This window comes from Electrophorus electricus, chromosome 12 (assembly GCF_041902795.1).
Source record: "Electrophorus electricus isolate QZ-2024a chromosome 12, ASM4190279v1, whole genome shotgun sequence".
Classification (NCBI taxonomy): Eukaryota; Metazoa; Chordata; class Actinopteri; order Gymnotiformes; family Gymnotidae; genus Electrophorus; species Electrophorus electricus.
Genome location: NC_137508.1, coordinates 9,709,142 through 9,732,500, shown reverse-complemented (window position 1 = coordinate 9,732,500; position 23,359 = coordinate 9,709,142). Strand labels below are relative to the sequence as shown.

Below are 23,359 nucleotides of genomic sequence, written 5' to 3'. Positions count from 1 at the left end.
ATATGTACATTACTGTGTACTTGACAATCATATAAACCTCCGGCCCTGGGGTCATTGAAGATAAGAAGTATAATTTCAAAGCCTGTGACATTTTCCCTCTGATCACTATTCTATAGGCAGGTCTTAAGTACTGTACATTAATGTCACCTGAGGAAGTAAACAGCAGAAGAGTGTTAAGGAAAGAAGAATCTTTAATTACTGAGTTCCATTTGATCTTTGCCTCTGACATGTCAGTTGGCTGGGTGGGTGGCACATCCCAGGGGCTCTCTGAAGAGGGCGATTTTGTAAGAGATTTGGATCATTACACAATAAAGAACACTTCATAAGTTGTGAAGTGAGTTGGGGAAATGATGGTTAATGATGTTGACAGCAGTTCACCTCTATAGAATTATGCTGAGATCTGACTTGACTTGCCTCTTCTAATGAGTGCTGCTTTTCCAAGGTAATGGAGCAATGAATGGGAGAGCGAGATTGAGACAGACAGAGCAGGAGACAGAGAAAGAGAGAGTGGGAGGTGGAGAGAGAGACAGAGAGAAATACACCTCCTTTTCTATCAGGATAAGTCAGTTAATGCTGCACAGAGAAGCCATCATGCACCTCTGTTAAACTGTCATATCAGTGTGCTATAGAGGGCATGTTCAAACAAGTGAACAGTAAAGAGAAGTCTTCTCATCTTCATTTAGGTCTATGCTATGAACCTCTTTTAAGAATGACTAACTGAAATTTTACATTAAAACAACTGTGAGACAGCAAAGTGGGGCACAGGATTATTGTATGAGTTCTTGGATCTTGTGTAAAAATAATTTTGACAGCTGTTTCCATCAGTCATCCATTGCTTATGAAATATAACCAGTCAGTAGCATGAGGGAAACTGTGAAACATACAGTTAACTAAATTACAACTTATTCTCCAATCCAAGTAGTTAGTCTAGAGTAAAGATGCTGTTGTGAAAAGGAATAAGATCTAGCTTAATTATGAAAATAATAGCTAACGATATGGAGCATTCATCAGCATACAGCATATTGCATGTAGGGCCCACTTCCTCATAGCGGGCTGGCGAGCAGACCGTTATGGTGGCAGTAATAATACATAATAACGTAACTGGTGCTGGATGTCAGCTCGAGTGTGACTTACTTTAGAACCTCCATATAACACTGTGAAATGGATTTGGACTAAGAGTAATAGTTACTTATCATTGGTATGCTACAGAGAGTTCATGCCTTCTAAAAAAGTCTGAGGTGCAACAAATAAAACCAAACACACAAACAAACAACAGTTTTATTTGTTTCTTGTCCAGAGGAGATAAGCTTTTGTTACATGGTGTTTTAAGCCATTTTATTGTCCTTGGCAACTTCAGTAATTTCTCACTACAGAGAAAATGAATTGGACCTTCCAAATGATGTAAACACTAAAAATGTGAGTGATGAAGTTTGTGACGCACACAGGCATTATGAATCAGATTCATCCTCCCACTGATCAGTTGCAGATCCTTGGTTTAAAGCAGCAGCCTACATTTAAACATTTGGAAATTATACAGCATAAGTGAATCATTGCTACATTTTCAAATGCCACATGTTTGAAACCCAGGGGTAGAATCACTGTGAACGGCAGGCTGGGCTTTGGTACTGCAGCAAGCAGCTGCAGCAGACTTTCAAACAACAGTGCTTCAAGACTGCAACAAAAGAAGCCATATTTACATTTACTATTTACACATTCTTTGTCAGCAAAGGAGAACTGATCTTAGGGTGGGGAATTTCTGAACCGGAATTTAGTTGTGTTAACTGTGTGTGTGCGAATACATGTTTATTCAGTTGTTGTACTGAACAGTGACATCAATTCACTATAAGAATTCATGTTTATTCAGTTGTTGCACTTACATAAGAATTATCTCCTCCCCATATGTGAAGGGCTTTAGTAAGACTCAGAATCATTTCTTAATAATAGGGTAGTAATATTTGAGTAGTCAGTATCATTTTCCATAAGTGAATATGGGATGTGTGGTGGATTTAATTGGTTTTAATGTGTCTAATTGTCACATGAAGTTGGTCCAATGCAAAGATTATGTAATTATCATTTTGGAACACTGTGTAATGATATTGTTTCTTGCATGTCAGAGGGAGATGTCTACATACCTGACACTTTACCGCCTGCATAAAGATATGCTGGAATGACAGCTAATTATAACATAATAACAGGCTGATGAAAGATCTAGTTAAATCTGCCTCATATGTTTAAGTGGTAATGTGGAGAGCACTGCAATTAAATCAAACCAGACCATTTTTAATTAGAGCTATATTTAATTATGGGTATTCTTTTTTTTTTTTTTTTTTTTTTTTTTTTTACTTTAAAGTTTCAGATCTTTCAGATCTTTCCTTTATTTTTCATTGCATGCCTTGTAGGGCTGTTGTCCTGCTGATTGGTTTTAAGTTGTAAATTCAGATTTTGGTCTGCATCCTTGTAATTATGTAGTTGTGCAAGACGCCAGAGTTGTTTGTGCAGTTGCCGTGATAATCACTCTAAAACTGGGCCAATGTGGATCACACGCAGATCCGTTAGATGGGGAGAACTTGATGGCAATTTGGACGAGGGAAGAGCAGCGCTCACTGCCTGCTTGAAACCTTTTAATTAGCACTAATTACCCAGCAGAAAATGTTGGGGCTTGAAAGGATTTGTGTCAGCAAGTGAGAGATCAAAGATTGCGGCGCTCGCATTTTAATCTGCCGAGTAAAAACTAATAAGGACCTTGTAATGGGGCCCCAGAGAGTGACAGCGCAGGTGGTAGACCATAATCCTCTCTGCTGCTCTCAAGCCCCACGTCTACGTCCAATTAGATCATCAGATGCTTTCATTTCCCTCTAATATTGAAAAATTATGATTTCTTTTTCTCAATGACCACACGAGAGGTAAAGTCTGGTTTCCAGCATCTCTAGATTTTTCTTCCCCCCAAATGCTTCGTTCATGGCTTTGGGAGTGTCAAATGAGGACTTTTTGTTGCAAGGAAGGGTGGCTGGCCATGAGGCAAAGCGTCATGGCTGTCTCGTATGCGTGTGGGAGGAGATGGGAGTGAAGCTGAACATGGGCACAGTCATCCATCAAGTGTCATCGATCATTTGCCAGGAAGTGACAGCCGGGTAGTGATTATTTGCTATTAGATAGATGCTCAAGCATACAGGAGTGCTGCATGACAGTTCAACCCACTCAACTGCAGATATTGTAGAGAGGCCAGGATCTATTTGAGCTTCTGGTATATGTTAACTCTTACATGAGAGCACAATCTTATTTCTTACCACCTAAGAGATCATCCTTCCATGTAAATATTTTTGCTCTCTTTGGCAGTCTTTCATATTGCCTTTTTATTAATCTTGTTGCAGCATTCTTTAAGATATATTTCCCTCATATATAAGCAATGATGGGATGCCCACAATGGCATCTGTAAAGAACAGGATTGATTTTCAATGCCGTAGTACAAGAAGTAGAGTGCATTTGTTTTGTGGGGAGAGGTGTAATCAGTCAACAGTGGCGTTTTAAAGAAACCGAGCTGCAGTAGGGTCATGCAGGCCATGAGACATGAAGAGGAATGGTGTACCCGCAAACCCGCATGCAGTTCCACTGCGGTGCTTACAGTGCTTATATCTGCTTTAGGAAAGCAATATAAAAATTAAGCAAATTACATTAAATTAATTTGGCCAGTTGCTAGAATTTTATTTATTGTTAAAGCATATTTTTCTACAGTGAGTAGATGTTTATAGCATGTATAGTTTACCTCTCACTCGATCATGTTTGCCTGCAGTTGCTCCATTGCTGTCTACAGCTGTCTGTTGCTCTATTGCTGTCTATGGGTTAAGACAGAGCACTTCTGGTCTCAGTTACACTAGTGATTAGACAGCCAGTTCCTGTGCACAGTAATGCTAGTCATTAGGCAGACAGTTGTTCTTGTAGGGTTCTTGGTGTCCCTGACAGAGCCCATCAGGTCAGTCAGCCCCAGCACTGGAAACAAAGTTTGCTAGGGCTGGGGGTCAAACCCAGCTTAAAAAGTCAAGGCTGTCAAAAGCCCGCATCACATTCCTACCTTACAGCCAACTTCAGCTGATCCCCAACCATTAATCATAGCGGAGAGCCATACTGACCTCAGCCCCTTCTCTCTTTGAAGCGCGCTGTCCTCTGCCGCATGAGGAAATCATTTGCTGCCTGATTCAATGAGCCATCGGGCGAGCCAGTGGACCTAATGACATGTGAGAATATTAACCTCCTACCACTGAGAGCTGTGAATCTTGAGAGGCAGTCTATAACTCACCCACCATTTCAGACTAAGTCCCACCCCACCCAAGTCAGCTCGAACCGAGCCAAGCCATCCTTACCCCAGGCCAGCTGTGCTGCTCCACTGCTGCTGTATAGTAGAAACAGTACAGTACGTGGTGTGACTGGATATCCGAGGAACCTGGGGCTTTTAGACTGCTCACCGTGACTTCTGTTTGAGCAAGTCATTTCACACCGACACAATGCATATGTTATGCAGCAGGGAGCTTTATTTCCTCAGTTGTGGTAGTGTCAATTTATTGGAGATGCAACTGTATGATATACTATAATATTGGTACAGACAATCCATTGGAGGTTTAAGGAGAACAATAGTGCTGTACATCCTCATTGCTTCAGTAGGGCAGTTAGTCTATATGGCTATAACGCGTGTGAACTGACATTGGGCCCGATCTCATTTCCCTACATGTGTGATCTGTAAATTGCTGCCACCTGAGGGCTTCTGACATGTTGGGAGAGAGCCTGGTGGATGAGGCTGAGAGATTAAGCTCAATAATGGCTTCGCAATACCACTGCTTCCAAGATTTATAGCACAGCAGCATCCAAAGCCATCATGTTGTTGAAGACTGAAAACAGAATTGCATGTAGGAAGGTAGTGGGAGGGCATTAAGATGTAATTTGTCTTATCTAAGCTCTATTTCTTGTCCAGGGGGGTGCAGCTTGGTGTTGTGTTTATAGTCGAATGAATTGGCAAAAGGTATTTTTTTAAAAGTTGAATAAGATGCATTCAAAAAGCCAGAATGTGCTGACTTATTTCTTGAATCTGGCATTTTATGTTATGTTTTGGCTTCTGTTAATAAAACATTCGAAATCAACCTTTCTTTTCTGGCAGTGGTAGATTTTTAATTTCTCTCAGGCAAGCATTAAGCAGTGTGAGGGGCTGATCAGGTGGAGGTTTGTTATGTCCCCAGACAGGCAGCTGGTCTGTAGGCTGTGCCATCAGCATCTCCTCTTGTCCGTTTATATTAAGTTTATTAAAGGCACTCCGCTCCTTCTTTTACGGCTTTGCTCTCCTCTCCCATTCATTATGGTTTCTTATCTTGGCAGGCAATCTGAACTGCCAGGCAGCCAGTCCATTATGCACATATGAAGCCCATCACTCCAACTGTATTGGCCAATTCATCAAACATTTATCTTTTGCCCTGTGAACAGTGTGTCAATTTGGCTGTCACTCCTGAGCCTGCGCTGCCTCCTTGGAATAAAAACATTACTTCTCCCACCCTGGAGACAGCTTTGATGTGACATCACCCTTCAAACTTTAAAACAAGGCCTAAGGGCTTATCCCAGGCCTCACATTCATTCAGACAGCAACCCAAAAATATTCCACTCTCTCCTCCTCATTGGGGATGGGGCTTGTAATGTAAGTTCCAAGACAGGGAGAAATCTCTTTGTCCATGCAGCTATTGTGCCTAGACTGTTTATGTCTACGCGCTCGACCTGGGTCGTCCATTTAGACTGAACCAAACTGAGTTGGCGTGGAGCTGGTCAGGTGTTTCTCTCACTTTTTTCCACCTTGATCAGAGAGTGTGTGTTGTATAGATATGAGTGTTTGGGGAGCTCTGCTCCCACACTGGGCTTGAGACACATGGGCGGCTCAGTGGAGCAGTGGACGTGAAGAAGACTGATAATCAAAGCATCAGCACAGCAGCACTGTCAGGGAAGACACACGGGGGACTCGGAGAGTTGCTGGGAGAAATAGACAGTGAAAGAAAGGCCCTTTAAAACTAGAGCACAAACATGGGAATTAATGGCCCTAGCAAAGGGAAATATCAAAGCCAGAGATGGCATGAAAAGGAGGCTTTCATTGAATGGGATCAATGTTAAGATGTGGACTTGGAATACAAAGGGAATTTAAGTGTGTCTGAATGACCACTGGGCTTTAGGTCAGCCCTCTTTATGGCTGGCTATGAGGGAGTGGACAGTTTGTGGTTAGCATTGTTTGCTACCTTACCTTGTTAAAGGTTCAGCAGGTGTAGTCCTGTGTAAAAACAATAACACAATACCTCAGCCACTTGAGATGAGCAACAGTAACAGCCTTCTCATTCTCCCTCTCACGCTCTCTCACTCTCTCTCTCTCTCTCTCTCTCTCTCTCTCTCTCTCGCTCTTTCACTCTGTCTCGCTCGCTCTGTCTCCCTTTCTCTGCTTTAGCCTGGGTGCACATGTGACCTGGAATACCCACAGACTAATGGCTGCAGTGACTGACATTTCAACCAATAATCACGGAGTGTTGTTCCCCAACCCCCCACCCAACCTCCGTCAGTAGTAGTTTATCAATCAGCATGTCTGCATTAGTATTTGTCTATCGATCCATCCATCTCTGTCAGGCCATCTCTGTGTCATTGTCTGTGCTCTTGTGCTGCTGTTTGGCTTCTTTTGAAGGTAGACTGCATAGTAATTTGTTTTACAGGCCCTGGCTTTAATACAAGGGAACTTGAAAGTGTTTGAATGTCAGGGACCAGTTGACAATCACATTATTATTGTGTTAAATGCACCATGCCCTCTTAGCAATGAAGAAATGAAAACAGTAGTACTCTTTCTTTATGGTACACTCTCTGTCTCTCTCTCTCTCTCTCTCTCTCTCTCTCTCTATCTATCTATCTATCTATCTATCTATCTATCTATCTATCTATCTATCTATCTATCTATCTATCTATCTATCTATCTATCTCTCTCTCTCTCTCTCTGTATATATATATATATATATATATATATATATATATATATATATATATATATATATATATATATATATATATATATATATATATATATATTATATTGTGACACTGCTCATCCCATTTTGTGGTGCTACTAAGGCATTTGTGTTAATTCAGGCAGGGAGGAGAGCCACCCTGTATAAGCAAGTGTGTTGAGATATTACTTATGACAATGAGCTTGATCATAATTATCTTAACAAGATGAGGGTTCATTGGTGTAGCTCATTACACTTATTCTCTCTTTTACTCTTTCAGTTTGTTCACCCGTCTTCCGCACCCTCTCTCTTGCTTCCGATCATTCACAGCTTTCTGCACTGTGCCTCTCTGCTGTTGTACTGGGCCTTTGAAGATGATGGTGAAAACGTGCGAGCAGGTTTGGATTCCCCATGGGGGAATAGGTGCAAATCAGAAAGGTTCCTGCTGGTACATGCACATGTGCCTGTGTGTATGTGCGTGAGCATGTTTGTGCTTATCTCATCTCCAGGGAGCTCTGAGCTCACTTTTGCCCATTAGCATTCTTCTAAACAAAGGAACTGGCGACTCTCTATTAAGCAATTAACTGTACAGTTTAAAAGTTTGCTTGCTGCACGCTTTATAGATGTTATGGATTATGATAGCGGAACCAGCCCCAAATGTTGAGGTGAAATTTGCTCCGAGTGCTCAGAGGCCTGGGGCTATTAGGGCTCAATCCCCTCATGTTGTTGTGAATGTGATTTGGTCTCTCCCTTGGCTGTGAATTTAACTGATTAAATCACAGAGTGCACGCAGCAGTGGTGACATGAAAACAACAATTAATAAGCAGTCCCCCTGTGCCATGCCAGTGCCTCTTAACCAAGCAGCTAATAACATTACACATGCCGCCAACTAGCCAAGGAAGACAGGTGGAGACGAGCAGGAGCCCAGCTCTCATTTACAGACCTGGGAAGTCAGAGCCATTACACTCCATGAAGTGACACACACACACACACACACACACACACACACACACACACACACACACACACACTCTCTCTCTCTCTCTCTCTCTCTCTCTCTCTCATATATACATATACACAAGTTGAGATTATTTATTGTCTTTTACTTCAGGGCCTTTGTTCCTTTTTAATGACTTGGCATTTTCCTCTGTGTCTTTTCACTACTTTCTCTACTGGTGTTTGTTTCTCTTCACCCTTACAGTCATTTAGTGATCCTCTACAGAAAAGCACTGCATTACCATAACTCAGCTGAAGAAGAGGGACTAGTATAACACTGGTTATGGTTGGAGCTACACTGAGTTACGTTCGTTGTTGTAGTGACACCTGTCTCATCCAAAAAGATGGAATTTGCTTAAATAAGCCAATCCTTCCTTCCCTCACCTTGTGCTCAAGTGATTGTGTGTCTAGATGTCCTCCTTCTATTCAGCACTCGAAGAGACTAAAACCCAGACCATGCTGTCACTGAAACCCAATATGAGTATTGTATGTCTTTTAGCTGAAAAGAAATGAAGACTAGCGTCTCAGTTGCCATTGAATTGTTCTTTTCTCAAGGCAACCTGACAGACCTAAATGTCAATTAACTGACTAGGCTGACACATTAACATTGTAGGTTGTCAGCCTCTGCCATCTGAAGGATTAGAAACACACACCCTAGCTTTGTGCACCTTCCACACAGTGAACTTTAGAAGGCCCCGACACCACCCTGAGCACCACCCTCCATCATGTTTATGCCAGAGCAGGGTCAGGGGAGGGGAGCACTCAGGAGGACAGTCCTTGGGGATTGTGCGTGTTTGTGTTTGTGTGTGTGCGTGTGTGTGTGTGCATGCATGCATTGTGTTTATGGGAGTAGGGGATTAGGTGTCGTGCCTCTGAATAAAAGAGCGAACATTATCCAACTTTTCCCTCTCAAAACTATTATTTTGCATTCTAAATTGGCTCTTCATGGGAGAGTTCTAGAAGTTGTACTCATTCCGTTTGTGGTGGGGCATTATGGTTGTGCTGGGAAAATGATGGATGACAAGTTAAATTTGTGTCGGGGGAGTGAAGGTGAACTGTGACAGAGTTATTCATCTTGGGAATGGAGGGTTAGAGTCAGGCAAAGCTGGGTGCCTGAAGGCACAAGACATTGACAAATTCATCCCGCACACTGCATTTCTGAAGCCCTTTTGTTTTGAATCCTGGCTACTCGCGAGTGACCCTCATCGCTCATACTGCCAGCATGCGGAGGAGGCCGTACCATGCCAGGGGATCTTAGCTCCACTAATTCTTGTCATTCACTCTCCTGACAGGCCCAAGCCCAAACTATTCCGGCCTGTGAAAGAAGCCGGCTGAAATATTTATTTCCGCACATAATGGCCGCCCAGATTTAGGGCCATATCATTTTTCCTCTCTCGCCTTATCATTGCAGGTCACTGACAGGCCTGAAAGCGTTCAGCCAACTGGAAGAGCTGATTGTGGACAACAATCTTCTCGGAAATGACCTCCGGTTGCCCAGGTTACCACAGCTCCATACCCTAACACTCAATAAGAACCAAATATCCTTTCAGCCCACGCCGCCTTTGTATCCGAGCGCATGCTTTAGAGCGGAGGAAACAGTGATGCGTAGTGAGCAGGAACTCTCTCTGCGAGCTCCACACTCAGGTTAGGATCTTGTCTTTACACACTTCAGCTCTTTAAATGCTCTTTAAATGGCGTTATTGTATTAAGTTGAGCTCCTCTCCGGCTTAGAGAGAGCCTTGGGTGTGGAGTCCAATTTTACTGAAACTGACTTTGTGCCACGGTGACCTCTAGTGGAAGAGAGAGTAATAAAAGCTTGAATGCAGCTGTGCCACTGGAGAAATAAGGTTTTTCTTCCTGTGAAGGTGAAACAGGAAGGCAGTAAAGCATGTTCTTGTTTCAAGCAGTTAGATAGTATAATACTGTAATTTTCAGAACAGAACATTTAACTATAAACAAGTTTTAACAATCCTGTTTTTTCAGACTAATTAATTACTATCTAAACTATTAAAGTGTTGCAGTGATGATACTTTTTGTGGCACTCCTGATTATTTTAAAATACTTGAATGTATGAAATAATGTGACAGGAATGGATAAAATATTTGTGGACTATAAACTATGTACAGGCATACGGTAAGCGTTCCGACACCGAAGCGATTTGATCAATCATAAATAACTGCTGCGTTTCCTTTATGCTGTTTCCTGCGGCCGGTCTGCAGGCCCGGGGTAATGGCCCGGCGCCCCATGTTGTCCCCCTCTCTCTCCACTCCAGCCTCCCCTGCAGCTGAGTGGCAGTAGCTCCGCTCTGAAGTGGGCTGCACATGCTAATGGCCCAATTATTTACACCCTGTAGTGGTCTGCTGCCATTGAAATTCAAGCGCTGCATTAGTGCAGTTGTATTTTGACACATTCGGGCGCCATTTTCCAATGAAGTGAATGTATTAGTGATGAATGCCCCGTGAAGAGGATGTTTGTTCCCCTGCACGGAGGGAAAAGGAACGGGTTTCGCGGCCCGTGGAGTCACTAGCCATTTCTGCCTCTGCGCATCTATCATTTTGTCAATGTTTTTAATGTTCTGTACCAAACCACCTACGAAGTGGAGAGAGAAAAATGCGACAGGAACAGCAAAACACACAACATGGGCCAAATCCCCCCCCCCCCCTCCCCAAATGGAGCTGCTCTGTCCGCCTCATACACATTATCTGTTGAGTAGGCGCGGAGGGTGACCGAGGCATTTTAGCTACCTCAGGCCGAGCAAAAAATGCTAATGTAATGAGCAGCCTGAATTCCTTGACCTTTGCCCTTTCGCACCTCACCGACATTGAAGGCCTGCTCGAGCATTTGCAGGAAGTGACTCCAGCATTGGAATACCTCAGCCTGCTGGGAAATGAGGCATGTCCCAACCAGCTGGTGAGCCTGGATAAAGATGAGGATGACTACCAGAGATACAGGTCAGAATACCACACACACGCACACACGCGCACACACACACACACACACACACACACACGTTTACACCAATGTACACTATTTTTCCTTTTTTTTCCCCTTTTTTTTTTTACTTTGGCTGTATACACGAATCAGATTTTCTTAGTGTACCAATGTGGCATTCTATTAACATGAATCTGTATTGTTTTGTTTTAATTGTAATGTGTAGTTCTCACTTTGGAGCAAATTGAAATGTATATAAAATATAGACATATATAGCTTTTAGCTGTAGATGTAGCATTAATGTATGTGTTTAATGACACATGTTTTATATTGCTTGCCAACATTTCCTTAAGGTACAAAGACCTTAATAATGTTTTTGGAGGAATGTGTTGTTTGGCAACTTTCAGTCATTTTTTCTTTAGAAGAAAGACTGTTGCGCAATATCATAAATCAGCTGCCCGGGCTTCTACTTCAGGCTGTAAGCCAATTTCTCTTAAAGTACTCAGCCTCACCTATCATGCCTTCTGCTTGCTGAGTTGCGAAATCGATTTCATGTGTGAATTGTGATAACCACAAATGAGTGTTTGCTATCTTTGCTAGCTTACAAGATGAAGCGATGCGTTCGTTATCAAGCCCGGGCCTATGGGAGTGCAATGGCACGCTATGTTTCCACCGTTTGGCAGTTTTTCAACATGAAACTCGGTCAGGTGGGGGGAGAGAGAGAAGTGGGGGGGGTGAATTCATTCTTTTGTCTGTCTTAGTCCTAAGTGCATTTTTCCCGACTGTGTTCAGTATGAATCATTTACCATACAGATGAGCGTAAAAGGCGCCACTCGCTCACCGTGTCTCCAATGCCTCACTTAGTGCAGGGGAAGGCCAGTCTCTCTATGACTGACAGCAACTGTGGATTTGTGATGTAATATTCATAATGTGTCACACAGTAATGCATCAGTTTGAGCACAATGCAGATTTCATGTCTGACAAGGTTAGGCAGCGCTCAGGTCATGGCAGGACTGGCCTTGGACTGCACACATCTCCGAGTGTACTCCGAGGGAAAGAAAGGAAAAAGAAAACAAATACAACCCCCCTCCAAACACCCCCTTTCCATAACTCGGTGAAATACTATGCACCCAGTTCAGCTTTTTCAATTAGTCAAATGAAGTGAACAGGCATAAGAGCACAGCACTATATTTTACAGCAGCCACAGAGCTCATTCATCATTGTTTACTTCAGGGGCTCAAGGTGCTTTTCTTTTTTTTTTTTTTTTGTTCCTCAAGCTGGAGAGATCCAGCAGCGGTGGCACTGACAGGCGTCTGCAGTGGCAGGCACAGCCTCTCTGCAGCCTCCAGCAGCCCCGCGCCTCCCCCCACCCTGGATTTGTTTGCCTTTTTGCATGGATGACGTTTATCGAGTCCGTAAATCTGCATGTGCTTTAAAGATGAAAAGTGGAGGGCAGTGTGGCCTCGGGTGTGTTCGACTGCAGCTGTGAGTGTGAGTTTGTGTGTTTGCACCAGCCGTCTGCGTGAACACAGCAAAGCATTTCAGAATAATGAAGAAACACCTGCATGGTTCCCATAAGTGAGTCTAGTGTGCCAGTATGTTTGCTGGGGTTAAAAATGTGCAAGGAAAGTTGCATGCAGAAATATTCGTGCCACTTTAGGTTATTTTCTGTTTTGGAGAAAATAAGTTAACTTTATAATGTATAACAATACCTGTACCGACTGAGCTCTGACAGTTAATGAATACCAAAAAGTCCTTAGGCTTAGTTTTAGGATGCCTTTGATATGCTTGAACGATATTTGTAGCTGTATAGGTTTTTAGATGCAACCTCATCTTAATATATTTTGCACAGCTCTAGCTCCTTCATCATCATCATCATCATCATCAATTTGTCACTAGCTTGTGCATGAGGACTCAGTTAGGGATCTGTCATTGCCCATATACACATTTGTTCACACCCTCCACTCACACACCCTCTCTCTCTTTCCCCCTCTCCCTGTCTTTTTCTCTCTCTCTTTCTGTCTCTGTCTGTCTCTCTCTCCCCCTCTCTGAAGCTTAATCTTGACATGCTGCTTCCTCCATTCCAGTCAGCCTGTGAAAGAATCTGTTGTCATCTTCGTATTCGTGCTATTATCTCATGTCATTTTCTCTCTCTGAATGAAAGATAGAGAGTGCGTAAAAGCTTAAAAAGACATCTGTAATGTTACAGAAATGACAGCCTGGCAGATGAGGTCTATGTGTTTTATTTTCCAATCTATTTATATGTTGTCCATATTTTTATTAACATTAAGGATAATTATCTCTTCATAAATATCACACACATTAACCAATTAATTTAAGGTTTCATGATTACATTTTAAACCATGTCAAATTTGCAATCAGTGTGTGAGAAACATGCAGCTCATGTTGGTCTTCTGTAATTTTTTTTTTTTCTGAAGTGGTGAGGCATTTTTAGTATTCTCAACTTTAGCAAAGTACAGATGTATAATCATTTTGTCTGATTAGCACTGTGGCTCTGACAACCTGTGTGCTGGGCCCTTGTGTGTAGGTACTTTGTGCTGCACAATCTGAGGAGGTTGAAGTTCCTGGACAGCAGGACAGTGAGCCAGGTGGAGCGCGCAGAGGCCGATGCCCGAGGCGCCTTCATGAAGGTGGTCAAGCCCAAAGCTGTGCAGGTCTGCATCCACTCCATTCTCTCTGCATCACAACACACACACACACACACACACACACACACACACACACACGTGCACATCACATTCCTATGACCTCGAGCAGAAATCATTTACAGACTGAGACTGAAGATGAGTAGCTGGAAGATCTCTGTGGGTTTGCCTCCCTGTATAATTCAGCAGAGGATGAAATACATCTGTTTTCTATAGCCTGAGCTAATGACTGCTTAGGTGACCTAGTAAGTCATTTTCGCTTGCATCTACATTTGCACGACCCCTCTCTGTGTGTCTGGCTGAGTGTAAGAATTAGTGTTGCCCGACTTCGTTGTTTGTGAAGACTTAATTGTCAGACTCTTTTACACAGCTGCTTGCGCGGCTCTTTGAAGACCTGCCCTTCCCATCCTGCTTGGCTTGCGTATCAGGCGGGCCTCTTTAAGGACCACGGAATGACCTCAATCCGTATGCATGAGGCCAGATCAAAGGGGATGGCGCCTGTCCACTCCGCCTTGCGTCGCGCTGTGTGACGGTGCTCGCGATCGGAATGACAGCTCACGTACACGCTGCTCCCAACCGCTTAATTACCCGCTGCACACGCAATTATTCCTCCCTTGCTTCTTGCTTTTGGGAAAGCATGCTCGTTTCTCCTCTTCAAACACTTCTGCCCTTTTTTTTGGTAGGGTGGCGTTCTCTCGTTTACTTCTCCTCTGCCCTCCTCCCTCCTCCTGCAAGGCATATAAATGAGCAGCTTCACTAAGATTTGATTTCATGTAATTGTACAGTCATAAAATATTTATGTTGCGGTTGAGTGAGGCTTCAGCGTTGCACCATCTCCAGAGCTACGTGTGGGATTTGAGAGGTAAATATGGATGTAGCATGGCAAGAACAAAGCAGTCTTATGACAGGGGGCTGCACATCTGCACCGACACATACTTTCGAGAGTGCAAAGAGAACACAGCACTCATCACCGTAGACATGCAGCCGAAGTAAAGGTGAGCACTTAGTGTCTGCTTGCAAGCTGCTGAACTCACCAGTTTAACTCCGCATTAAAGGAAAGGTAAAGACGTGGGACGAGTGAACCTCATTCCAGCCGTTTGGAGTTAGAGAGAATGAGACACTGTGCAACTACCGCACTTGAATAAAGCGGTCTCCCTGGAGATAACAGGAACATCCTAAACTCACACGTTCTTCTGAAGTGTTGCAGGGACCTGATAGTCAAACAAATAAAATAATACCCTTGAAATGCAGCAAAACAATAAATCTGCTTAAAGCAATCCATGCTCTTGTTTCAAGCTGCTTTTGTAACACACCTGAGGGGAACAGATACAGAGAGACTCCCAGTCTTTCAGTCGTGCTCCAGCACTTAAACAGATTAGGTCCTGCTTTAGTGCTCTGAAGGCGGCCTCCTTGGTACAATAGAAGCCTTTGTGGGGGGAAAGTTGGCCCCGGTGCCGCGCCGTCCCGTGCCTGGGCCCGCCACAGCTGTCACGCCGCCTCTTCCCCGCCGTTTGTTTTGAGTTAGATGAGACGTGATGTGGCAACCACAACAAACTCTGTGGGGCATGTGTACTCTCCCGCTCTAATTGGCTTCATCATCGCGCCGATTGTCTGCTGACCAATAGTGCAGGTCACCAACTAACAAGCGCCAGTGACAAGCTATCGCTGCACGTGGCCAGCGGAAGATGATGGCATAATTAGTTATTTGTGTTTGCTTTTATGTCCCATCCAGTGGGGTGTCTTACATTTAAAGATACACTGGCTTAAGCGGTGTTATAGCAGCCCGTAATTAGTGCATTCGTTCCCACAAATGTCCCCATTCGACTTGAGCAGCGCCGAGGCACAGACGTAGCCAGTCTGTGTCTCTGTGTAGGAAAGTGTGCTTTTTACTGTAGAGCTTGTTCATAGAAACTCAGGAAAGTAAACATAAGTCTGCAACTTTATATTGCACATATTTTTAAAGTGAAAGTGATATTGTGTTTTATGGTGTATATTTTGGCAGCACAGGAATGCAGTTTTGTGGAAAATAAGAAATGTGGAGGTCAGACCATTAACTCCTTAAGTCACATTACATTTTAATTTGAATGCAATGAACTTTCTGTGTGATGAAATACAAGTATGCTTAATGTGCACCTAATATGTTTGTTAAAGCAGCAGATTAAAGAAAATACTGAAATGATTACTTTGTGGGTCTTCTTTGTGTAGATCATTGAAATGGTTAATCATAATGTGTAGAGGCACCAGTGAACTTTTGAGAGCTTTGAGTCACATTTGAATTGAGTGTGTCCACGATTTAAGCTGCTTTTCAATCATGACATTATGGCATTACACTCTGGTAGACCACATGGTTTTCATCAAACTCCAGCACACTCTAATATAATATGAATGCCATAACTTTTAGACACTTTGACCTTTTCCAAGTCTCTAAAATTGTATCCAGAGAGCTGGAAGTCCAGATTGCTGAACAGAAATGGCTTTACTTGTGCTTATTGTGTGTGTGTGTGTGTGTGTGTGTGTGTGTGTGTGTGTGTGTGTGTGTGTGTGTGTGTGTGTGTGTGTATATATATATATATATATATATATATATATATATATATATATATATATATATATATATATATATATTTATGTATGTATGCATATATATATATATATATATATATATATATATATATATATATATATATTTATGTATGTATGTATATGTATGTATGTATGTAGCAATACACATACACACACACAATACACACATATATAAAGCTTTGACAGTAGTCTCCTGTTTTGAAGTGACATTGCAATGTATTAAAATATTTAGCATCTGTACAATTTAGCTCAACGAGACATTTATTATAGACTGCTGCAAATCCTTTTCAGTCCTATATTGATTTTCCCTTCTACTGTGCACTGATGGCCCCAAAACTATATATTAATGTAAGTGGTAGAAAATGAGCTGTCTCTCTGTTGTTGTCGGGTATCTCTGCATGGTTGATGTCTGTTGGAAAGGACGAAGGTCATCGTGCAAGCTGTAGTTATGAGGACAGCGTAATTGGGAATGTGTTTTATTGGATTTCTTGAGCATTGAGAGGGACCAGCACAAAGAGGGCTTAAACAAGTACCTGCAGTACACCAGGGAATTCAGAAGGCCTGTTTAGGATCCCCCCTCCCCAAAGAAGCCACAATTAAGAGAAGGAAAATGGAAGTCTTAAGCTGTATTTTTGGGAAATTGGGCGTGCAGGAATGCCATAATGTGATAATTCTCTTAGAGGACTCAGAGGTCATGGAATTTGATGGCATGAAACCACATTGAGTCACTGGGCAGCTTTTGGAAAAATAAATGTACTCATATGTGGTTTGCTTCTTCTGCTTCCTCAGAAGTACGGTAAGACCTTCACACCATTGTTAAAGACTTTAAAGACTGACAACACTTTGAAAACCCATACAAACACTTTTTTTGTGGTTGGCATCTGGTCAGGATTCAGCCCCACAGATATTTCACTGATAGCTTCTTAAACACGTTTTACAGAGGATGAAGTAATTGCTCCAACTCCCTTAGCAAAATAATGTTTGATAGCTATGTGAGAGTATAATGGTCATGAAATGTCAGATAGATTGTGCTTGGATGAAGCGTTTGTCTTGATTTTCTCATAGGTATACGAGATTTCTCCCACATCCTCCTCAAGGGTAATGAAAAGCAGACGGCCCAACTGGAACCAGGGCTGAGGTCCCATCAGTACTTGTCACACAGGCCCTGTGCTCGGTAATCCATGCTGGCAGAGCCAGGAAAGTTATGAAGTGGATCTCCTATGTGCATTTTTCATGTTAATCTACCTCGTACCAGAGAAGTTCACTTTGAGACAGCCAAATAACAGAACGAGCCAAAAACAGACCACCTGAAAACGGCTCGTGGATCGTGTCTAATTATTGCATTTTTCACTCTCTGAGTTCAGTGGAAAATTTCCCTCTCTCTTTCTTTGTAATCTCTCTTGTATGGCTGGTGAAGGGTGTTGCCATATTCATCTCCTTGCTTGAGAATTATGAGTTCCCTGAAGCGTTCAAACACAATAAACAGGGAACTACAGAGCTCAGTGCCACTGTGGCTTCAGTAGGTTTGCTGAATCATTTTATAGGATAAATCTTTCCTCAGAGACAACTATAAAAATATCACTCTCAATGGGAAGAGCAGTTCGACTGAATAGATTGCTTGGGAACAGACGTTTATTACCATTTCCTGTGGACAGATTTACCTATACATATTTGCTATGCAACTTGGAAAGCTGTATGTGACAGATGTCTCGTTGGTTTTGAGATTATGCACGAGCAGAATATGAGACATAAGTGCCCTGTGAACTGTCACCAACTCCTGTCAAACTGTGTTTAATTTACACAGTTGGGTAGGGTTTTTCCTTATTATTTTTTTTTAACTGCACTTAGTTGTGTGTGTGTGTGTGTGTGTGTGTGTGTGTGTGTGTGTGTGTGTGTGTGTACGTGCGTGTGTGTGTGTGTGTGCATGTGTCTGTGTCTGTCTGTCTGTGTGAATAATCAGCATGGCTACAATTAGATTGCACTTAGTTTAAGGTTGTGGGGAATTTTAGTGTCAAGGCCTTAGAGGGCTCCACCCACCTTTAATTCTGACTGATATGAAGCACATAAACTGAAAACCTCAAGCCTCTAAAGCTGCACGCATCATAATCATATGATCCCCTCCACCCTACTCCCACATATTCACGCCATCTACAGCCCTGGGAAACATCTCACCATGCTGGTGCTTCCTTTGCTGGGAACCAAGGGTGATGAGAGCACCATCTCCTACATGTGTCAGAGGGGGCCAGGGTGGGGACTGGATTTTTTCCCCCACGCTTGTCGTAAAGAGGCAGAGCTGGGGGACGGGGCTGGTACTGAGGAATAGCGTGTTTGGAGGCTGCTCTGGCAGCTGGAGCTGGAGGTCACCACAAGGGCACGGCCCATGCAGAAACACTCACAATTAGAGCCAGTGACTCACATTGTCCACATAAATCAGATGACATTGCACATCATAAACAGACCGTAAAACTTTAAGGCACAGTTAATTGTTAGTAATAGCACCAGGATTGATTTATGGGCTAGTACAAAGCAGAAAGATATGGGCGGGTGACCTCAGTGTCACGTCACTCTTATTACACAAGTGGTATATTGCATATTTCAATTTGAAAACAAGCAGATGTTTTTGTGGAGTTCTGTTTGAACATCCATGATGATGTTTCCCATTTGCATTGCCCAATGGAAAGTTAGGGAGAATGGCTGAAGCTTCCATATTCCAATTCGTCCCTTGCATTTATTCAACAGTTTGAGATGAGAGAGGCTAAAAACAGTTGTGCTAGCATGTCAAGTCAACCCCGGGTTCTCTCATTTAAATAACAGATGTGGATCATTACGTAATACTGGCGACAAAGATCTCAGGTTCAAGCACATCATATCGTTATGTAAATGAGAACAAAAATTGTCAGATTAGCTAGATTGGGTTACAAGAGTAGATTCCAGAAATGCCTTCCAATGGAATACATGCTATTTCCCATACTCTCTTGCCATGATCTACAGATGCAAAAGCCCGAGACAGCCGCCTCTAGACGGCAGCCTTCCGTCCTCCTGTCTTCTTTGCAACCCTGCTACAGGGCGGGGTTAGCCATGCACATGCTAAGGGACCTGCTGGTTTCCTTCAGTTACAGTACTAACTTGGTGATGTTTTTGCGATTACAGAGGCACAGACAAGCGCATCCTGCAGTGCCAGTTCTCCTAGTTTAATTACAGTTTAACTTTTCTGTTATCCTCTGATGATTGTAAGATGCTGCCAGCCTAATTAAACACAGATGGCTTATTCTGAAAGGCTTCAGTCTGCGTGATCTGCGTTACCCGAGACCGTGCCAGAGCTGGAGTTTAGTTGGAGCCAGATCATTAGGCATATTTAAAGTAATCCCGCAACTGATGGTATCATATAACGCTGATTGTGTCATCATGATTTATATACACATGCAAATGAGCCCATGTCGCCTCTGTTGCTATTGTAACGCTTAATTTGGGTTTCATTAAGGTGAGTGGATGCTGATAGAGATTTATCTCCCAGTCAAATCCACTCAAGGATAAGGATAGTTCTGACCTCAGAGAAATATTGTAGATGTGCAAGAGAACAGCCAGCTTTACATGCTATGTTTTTGTGAACATTTTTCCACAGTTATCTCGCTGTGTAACTAAGGAGAAACAGCTGCGCTTTCCTGAACTAATAAGTCTGAAATGTAATTTTAGAAATGTATCAAGGTCGTATGTAAAAGTGAACCATTATTTCATTCACATTGAACTGTTAACTCCATAATCACATACATCTCTGGGTGCTGACGCCGAATGATCAGCATTAAGCATATGCAGTGTTTGGCTGATGAGAAAGTGCCCGTGACAGAGATTGAGCAGTGTGGTGGGGGGTGAGCTCTGAACTTTTTTTCTCCCTGTCACAGGCTCCCCGTGGGGAAGCTCAGTCACAGACCTCCGGGAGTGCTGGAGTCAGTGGGGCAGCAGGGTCTCCATTACCCAAGCCTGCCATACCTAAACAAGCCCCTGCTCCCAGTTCACACCCAGCTAGCCCTACTACTGCTACTAAAAACAAGCTTCCCCAACTCATTTTACACACCCTGCATCGGCACAACCATTTCTATAAGATGTATGCTTGATTTTATGCCAGTGAACGGGATACTTTTGATGTCTGTGTTTCTATTCTACTGATTTTGGCTTCTGTTTTGCATAGTCAATGAACAGCGAATGTAAATAATAAAAACAAAGTCGATGCATTTCACACACACTCTGTAAAATAAATGAAATAAAAAGCACCAAACAGCAGCTTTTAAACATGGGAACTGGGCTAATTAAAGGAGTGGTCTGAACTTATGGGAACAGTTTGCTCGGAGAAGTAGTTGTTGACTTGCAGAATTCAAGGAGAATGCCAAAAAGGAAAGTTGTGCTATTCAAGTTTGTGCTTACACAAGACCTCTTTGTGGTTTTTAAAGCTTGTCAGATACATCAGAGCCAGTAAGAAAAAGTATATTGTTTCCAGCTCTTGGATTCCTTTCCTTCTGACATCTGCCACTCTGTAAAGATGATAAATTCTTGCCTCATTAGCCAGCGGTGTGGGATTACAGCCTGACAACACATTAATCACCCGACACTGTGGCAGGCCCCACTTGCAATAGGCATTGTTAACAAAACTTTTCTAATATGTCACTCTCCTCGCTGACAGCCTGTAATCAATCATTCTGATTGACAGCCCTGATAGATTACACTATTTATGCTGTGTGTAATGAAAGATAGTGTTTCCACCTACTGTCATTCCTGTGATGATGATAGCACACCTCTGAAAGAGAACAAACACAAGCTAGGAAGGAGAACAGGGCCGAGAGAAAGTGCAGGGCAGGGCAGGCAGACACCGGCACGACGTTGCGAACTTTAAGCAGGCAGGCTTCTGCTCCTTGGTAGGTGTCTCGTTTGTAGGAACATATTGTTTGGTTATATGGTCTAGCTTTTGAGAGTCTTCATGGGAACAGCTCTGTTTGTGATCTGGGCTGCTGTCACAGACAACTCTGGTTCAGGCAAGAGAACTATGGTTTGTCTGCCTGCACATTTGGTTTCTCTGGCCTCATTGGGGAGGTAGTACTTTCTTTCTTTGTTTTTTGTTTTTTAAGAGGGAGGAGAATTTCATCTACAGACTGAGAATGGATCATGAATAATTGTAATTAAATTTATTGCAATATTCTGTATATGTATACTAAAAATGATTGTCATCTGCACTTATTTTACATTTATATTTACATCTACCAACCCTGAAGTTGATCATTTTTAATGTGTTTTTCTTTTTTTAATTTGCATTTGTTTTCTACATAATTTCTGCTGAAGAAGCATCTCGAAGAGGTGTCAACTAAAAAAGAAGAACGGATTAAAAAAGTGGAATAGTCCATCATACAGCTGACAGCTAGCGAATTTGGTGCTTTTCTTGTGAGACAGGGAGCTGTCAGGAAATTAGTTAACTGGAGCATATTGTGGAAAGGCAGGTAATTTAGCCTCATTGATGGCATCACATAATGGGCCACAGGAGTCCGCTCTGTGACCTGCCATGGCTTTGTGTATAATGCAGAATTTAGTGGCATGCTCAATGCATCCTGTCAGCTGCAGGATTGGATTCTCAGCCCACTGTATCTCAGCTTGCAACATATTGGTCAATTATTTCTGAGGCTGTCAACCCTGGGAGACACTGTTATTTAGTGTGTGTTAACTTTGCATCATTAAGACACCATGCGACAGGGAGAGGTCCTTGCGAATGTTATTTATTTTGATTCAAGTGAAAATAACCTTCAAATTGTTTAAACCCCCCCCCCCCCCCATGTTAAGATTGCAGAGAAAAATCCCAGCTGCTGACAGACCAGGATTCAAATTTAGAAATTCGTTTAATCTAACTTCTAACTATAATGCTTCAAATATGAGCACCAATTTGCTTAGACAGCTTTTTTGTTGAGCGAGTGGCAGCATGTACCCTAACATTTCCCACCAGCATGCTGGACCTGTCATCTCAGCATTGTTCTGTCCATATATAGTAAGGCATTACCAGGTGTCAAAAGGGATGTTGCTGCACCTAAAAATGTAAAACAGTCCGTCACTTTCAATGCCTCCTCTACAGCGTCCTCGCACTCCGTCTCTTCCCTTTACCGAATTGCATTAGTCAATTAATATTTCACCATTTATGGGACAAGGAATCGAACAAACTGTTTAACAGTGTGACAGTGCTGACTTTTATTTGCAGTGAGTCCACTGGCTATTAGGAGATGCAGCAGTAAATAAACGTGCTGCTGGTGTCTGGAGAGAGTGAAGGGCTGTTGAGGCCTGGCTCAGCGTCTGAGCCAGGGAGACATGGGGGAGACATGGGGGAGACATGGGGGAGGACAACAGCTTTTCCAGTGAAGATGTGAGCTTAAGCACCAGGATGGGGGGGGGGGGATGATTAATGAGAAACTTGAGTGAGCAGAGTCGTGTCACAGAGCGGGACGTGATTAGTGCTTGACAGCGACCGCAAAAGCGTCTCTTCATGTCTGTTTATATTCTCACACTTCCCACTGCCCCCTGGGCAGGGACCGTGCGGATGTATAATGTGTGTGTGAGAAGGCTGGCAGAGGGTCAGGCAGGGAAAGCCTGCCCAAACAGGTAGCGCCAACACCTCTTCCGAGGGGGCGTGCCCACAGCTGGGACCGGGCCTGCAGCGGCAGGGTTTCGGATCGGCTCGATTTCTCCACCTGAGAACAAACAGGCAGGCCCTACAGGAGATTAACTGGGCCAGAGCATTGCATTAAAGCTTTATGTCCTCACAGGCTATATCCTTGACATCTCATTAACAAGCTGACATCACGGTCTGTAGCACTCATCAAGAGGGGACAGCGTGTGATATTTCCCATAGCAGAGCAAAACACAGTCTGCTGAAATGTGACGCGGCCGAAGGTTGCGAATCCAAAGCCCTTGAATGGATCGGCTCTTGAGTGTAACTCTATAGTGCTAGGTGTGATTTCTCTGGTATCTGTGCCTTTAAACATTATCTCAGGTGTTGGTGTGTTTGGGGCTGTGCGGGATGGTCCGCCCCTCATTATTCACCCTACATTCCTAATTCAGCAGCTCTCCACTAAGGGCTGAATGAGCAAGAGAGGCCCATTCTCCCCATTCAGTGTATGAAAGGAGAGAGGCTCCACACTGTCAGAACAC

General features: G+C 43.1%; 1 protein-coding gene across 7 annotated transcripts in view; it reads left to right on the top strand.

The window, feature by feature from the left end:
• lrmda (leucine rich melanocyte differentiation associated) overlaps positions 1-23,359 on the top strand; it is a 194,122-nt gene that overhangs the window by 117,364 nt on the left and 53,399 nt on the right. For 2 of the 7 annotated variants that reach the window (XR_014126266.1, XM_081724062.1), the window contains exons 3-5: positions 9,415-9,647; positions 10,831-10,954; positions 13,483-13,609. Coding sequence is in view for 5 of the 7 variants with exons in the window: in XM_081724062.1 (XP_081580188.1) it covers positions 9,415-9,647; positions 10,831-10,954; positions 13,483-13,609 (484 nt within the window). In the remaining 2 variants the exon portion in view is untranslated. Of the gene's footprint in view, positions 1-9,414; positions 9,648-10,814; positions 10,955-13,482; positions 15,780-17,248; positions 21,492-23,359 lie in introns of those variants that run through there. The other 5 variants (XR_014126267.1, XM_081724064.1, XM_081724066.1 and 2 more) reach the window with 4 other exon arrangements.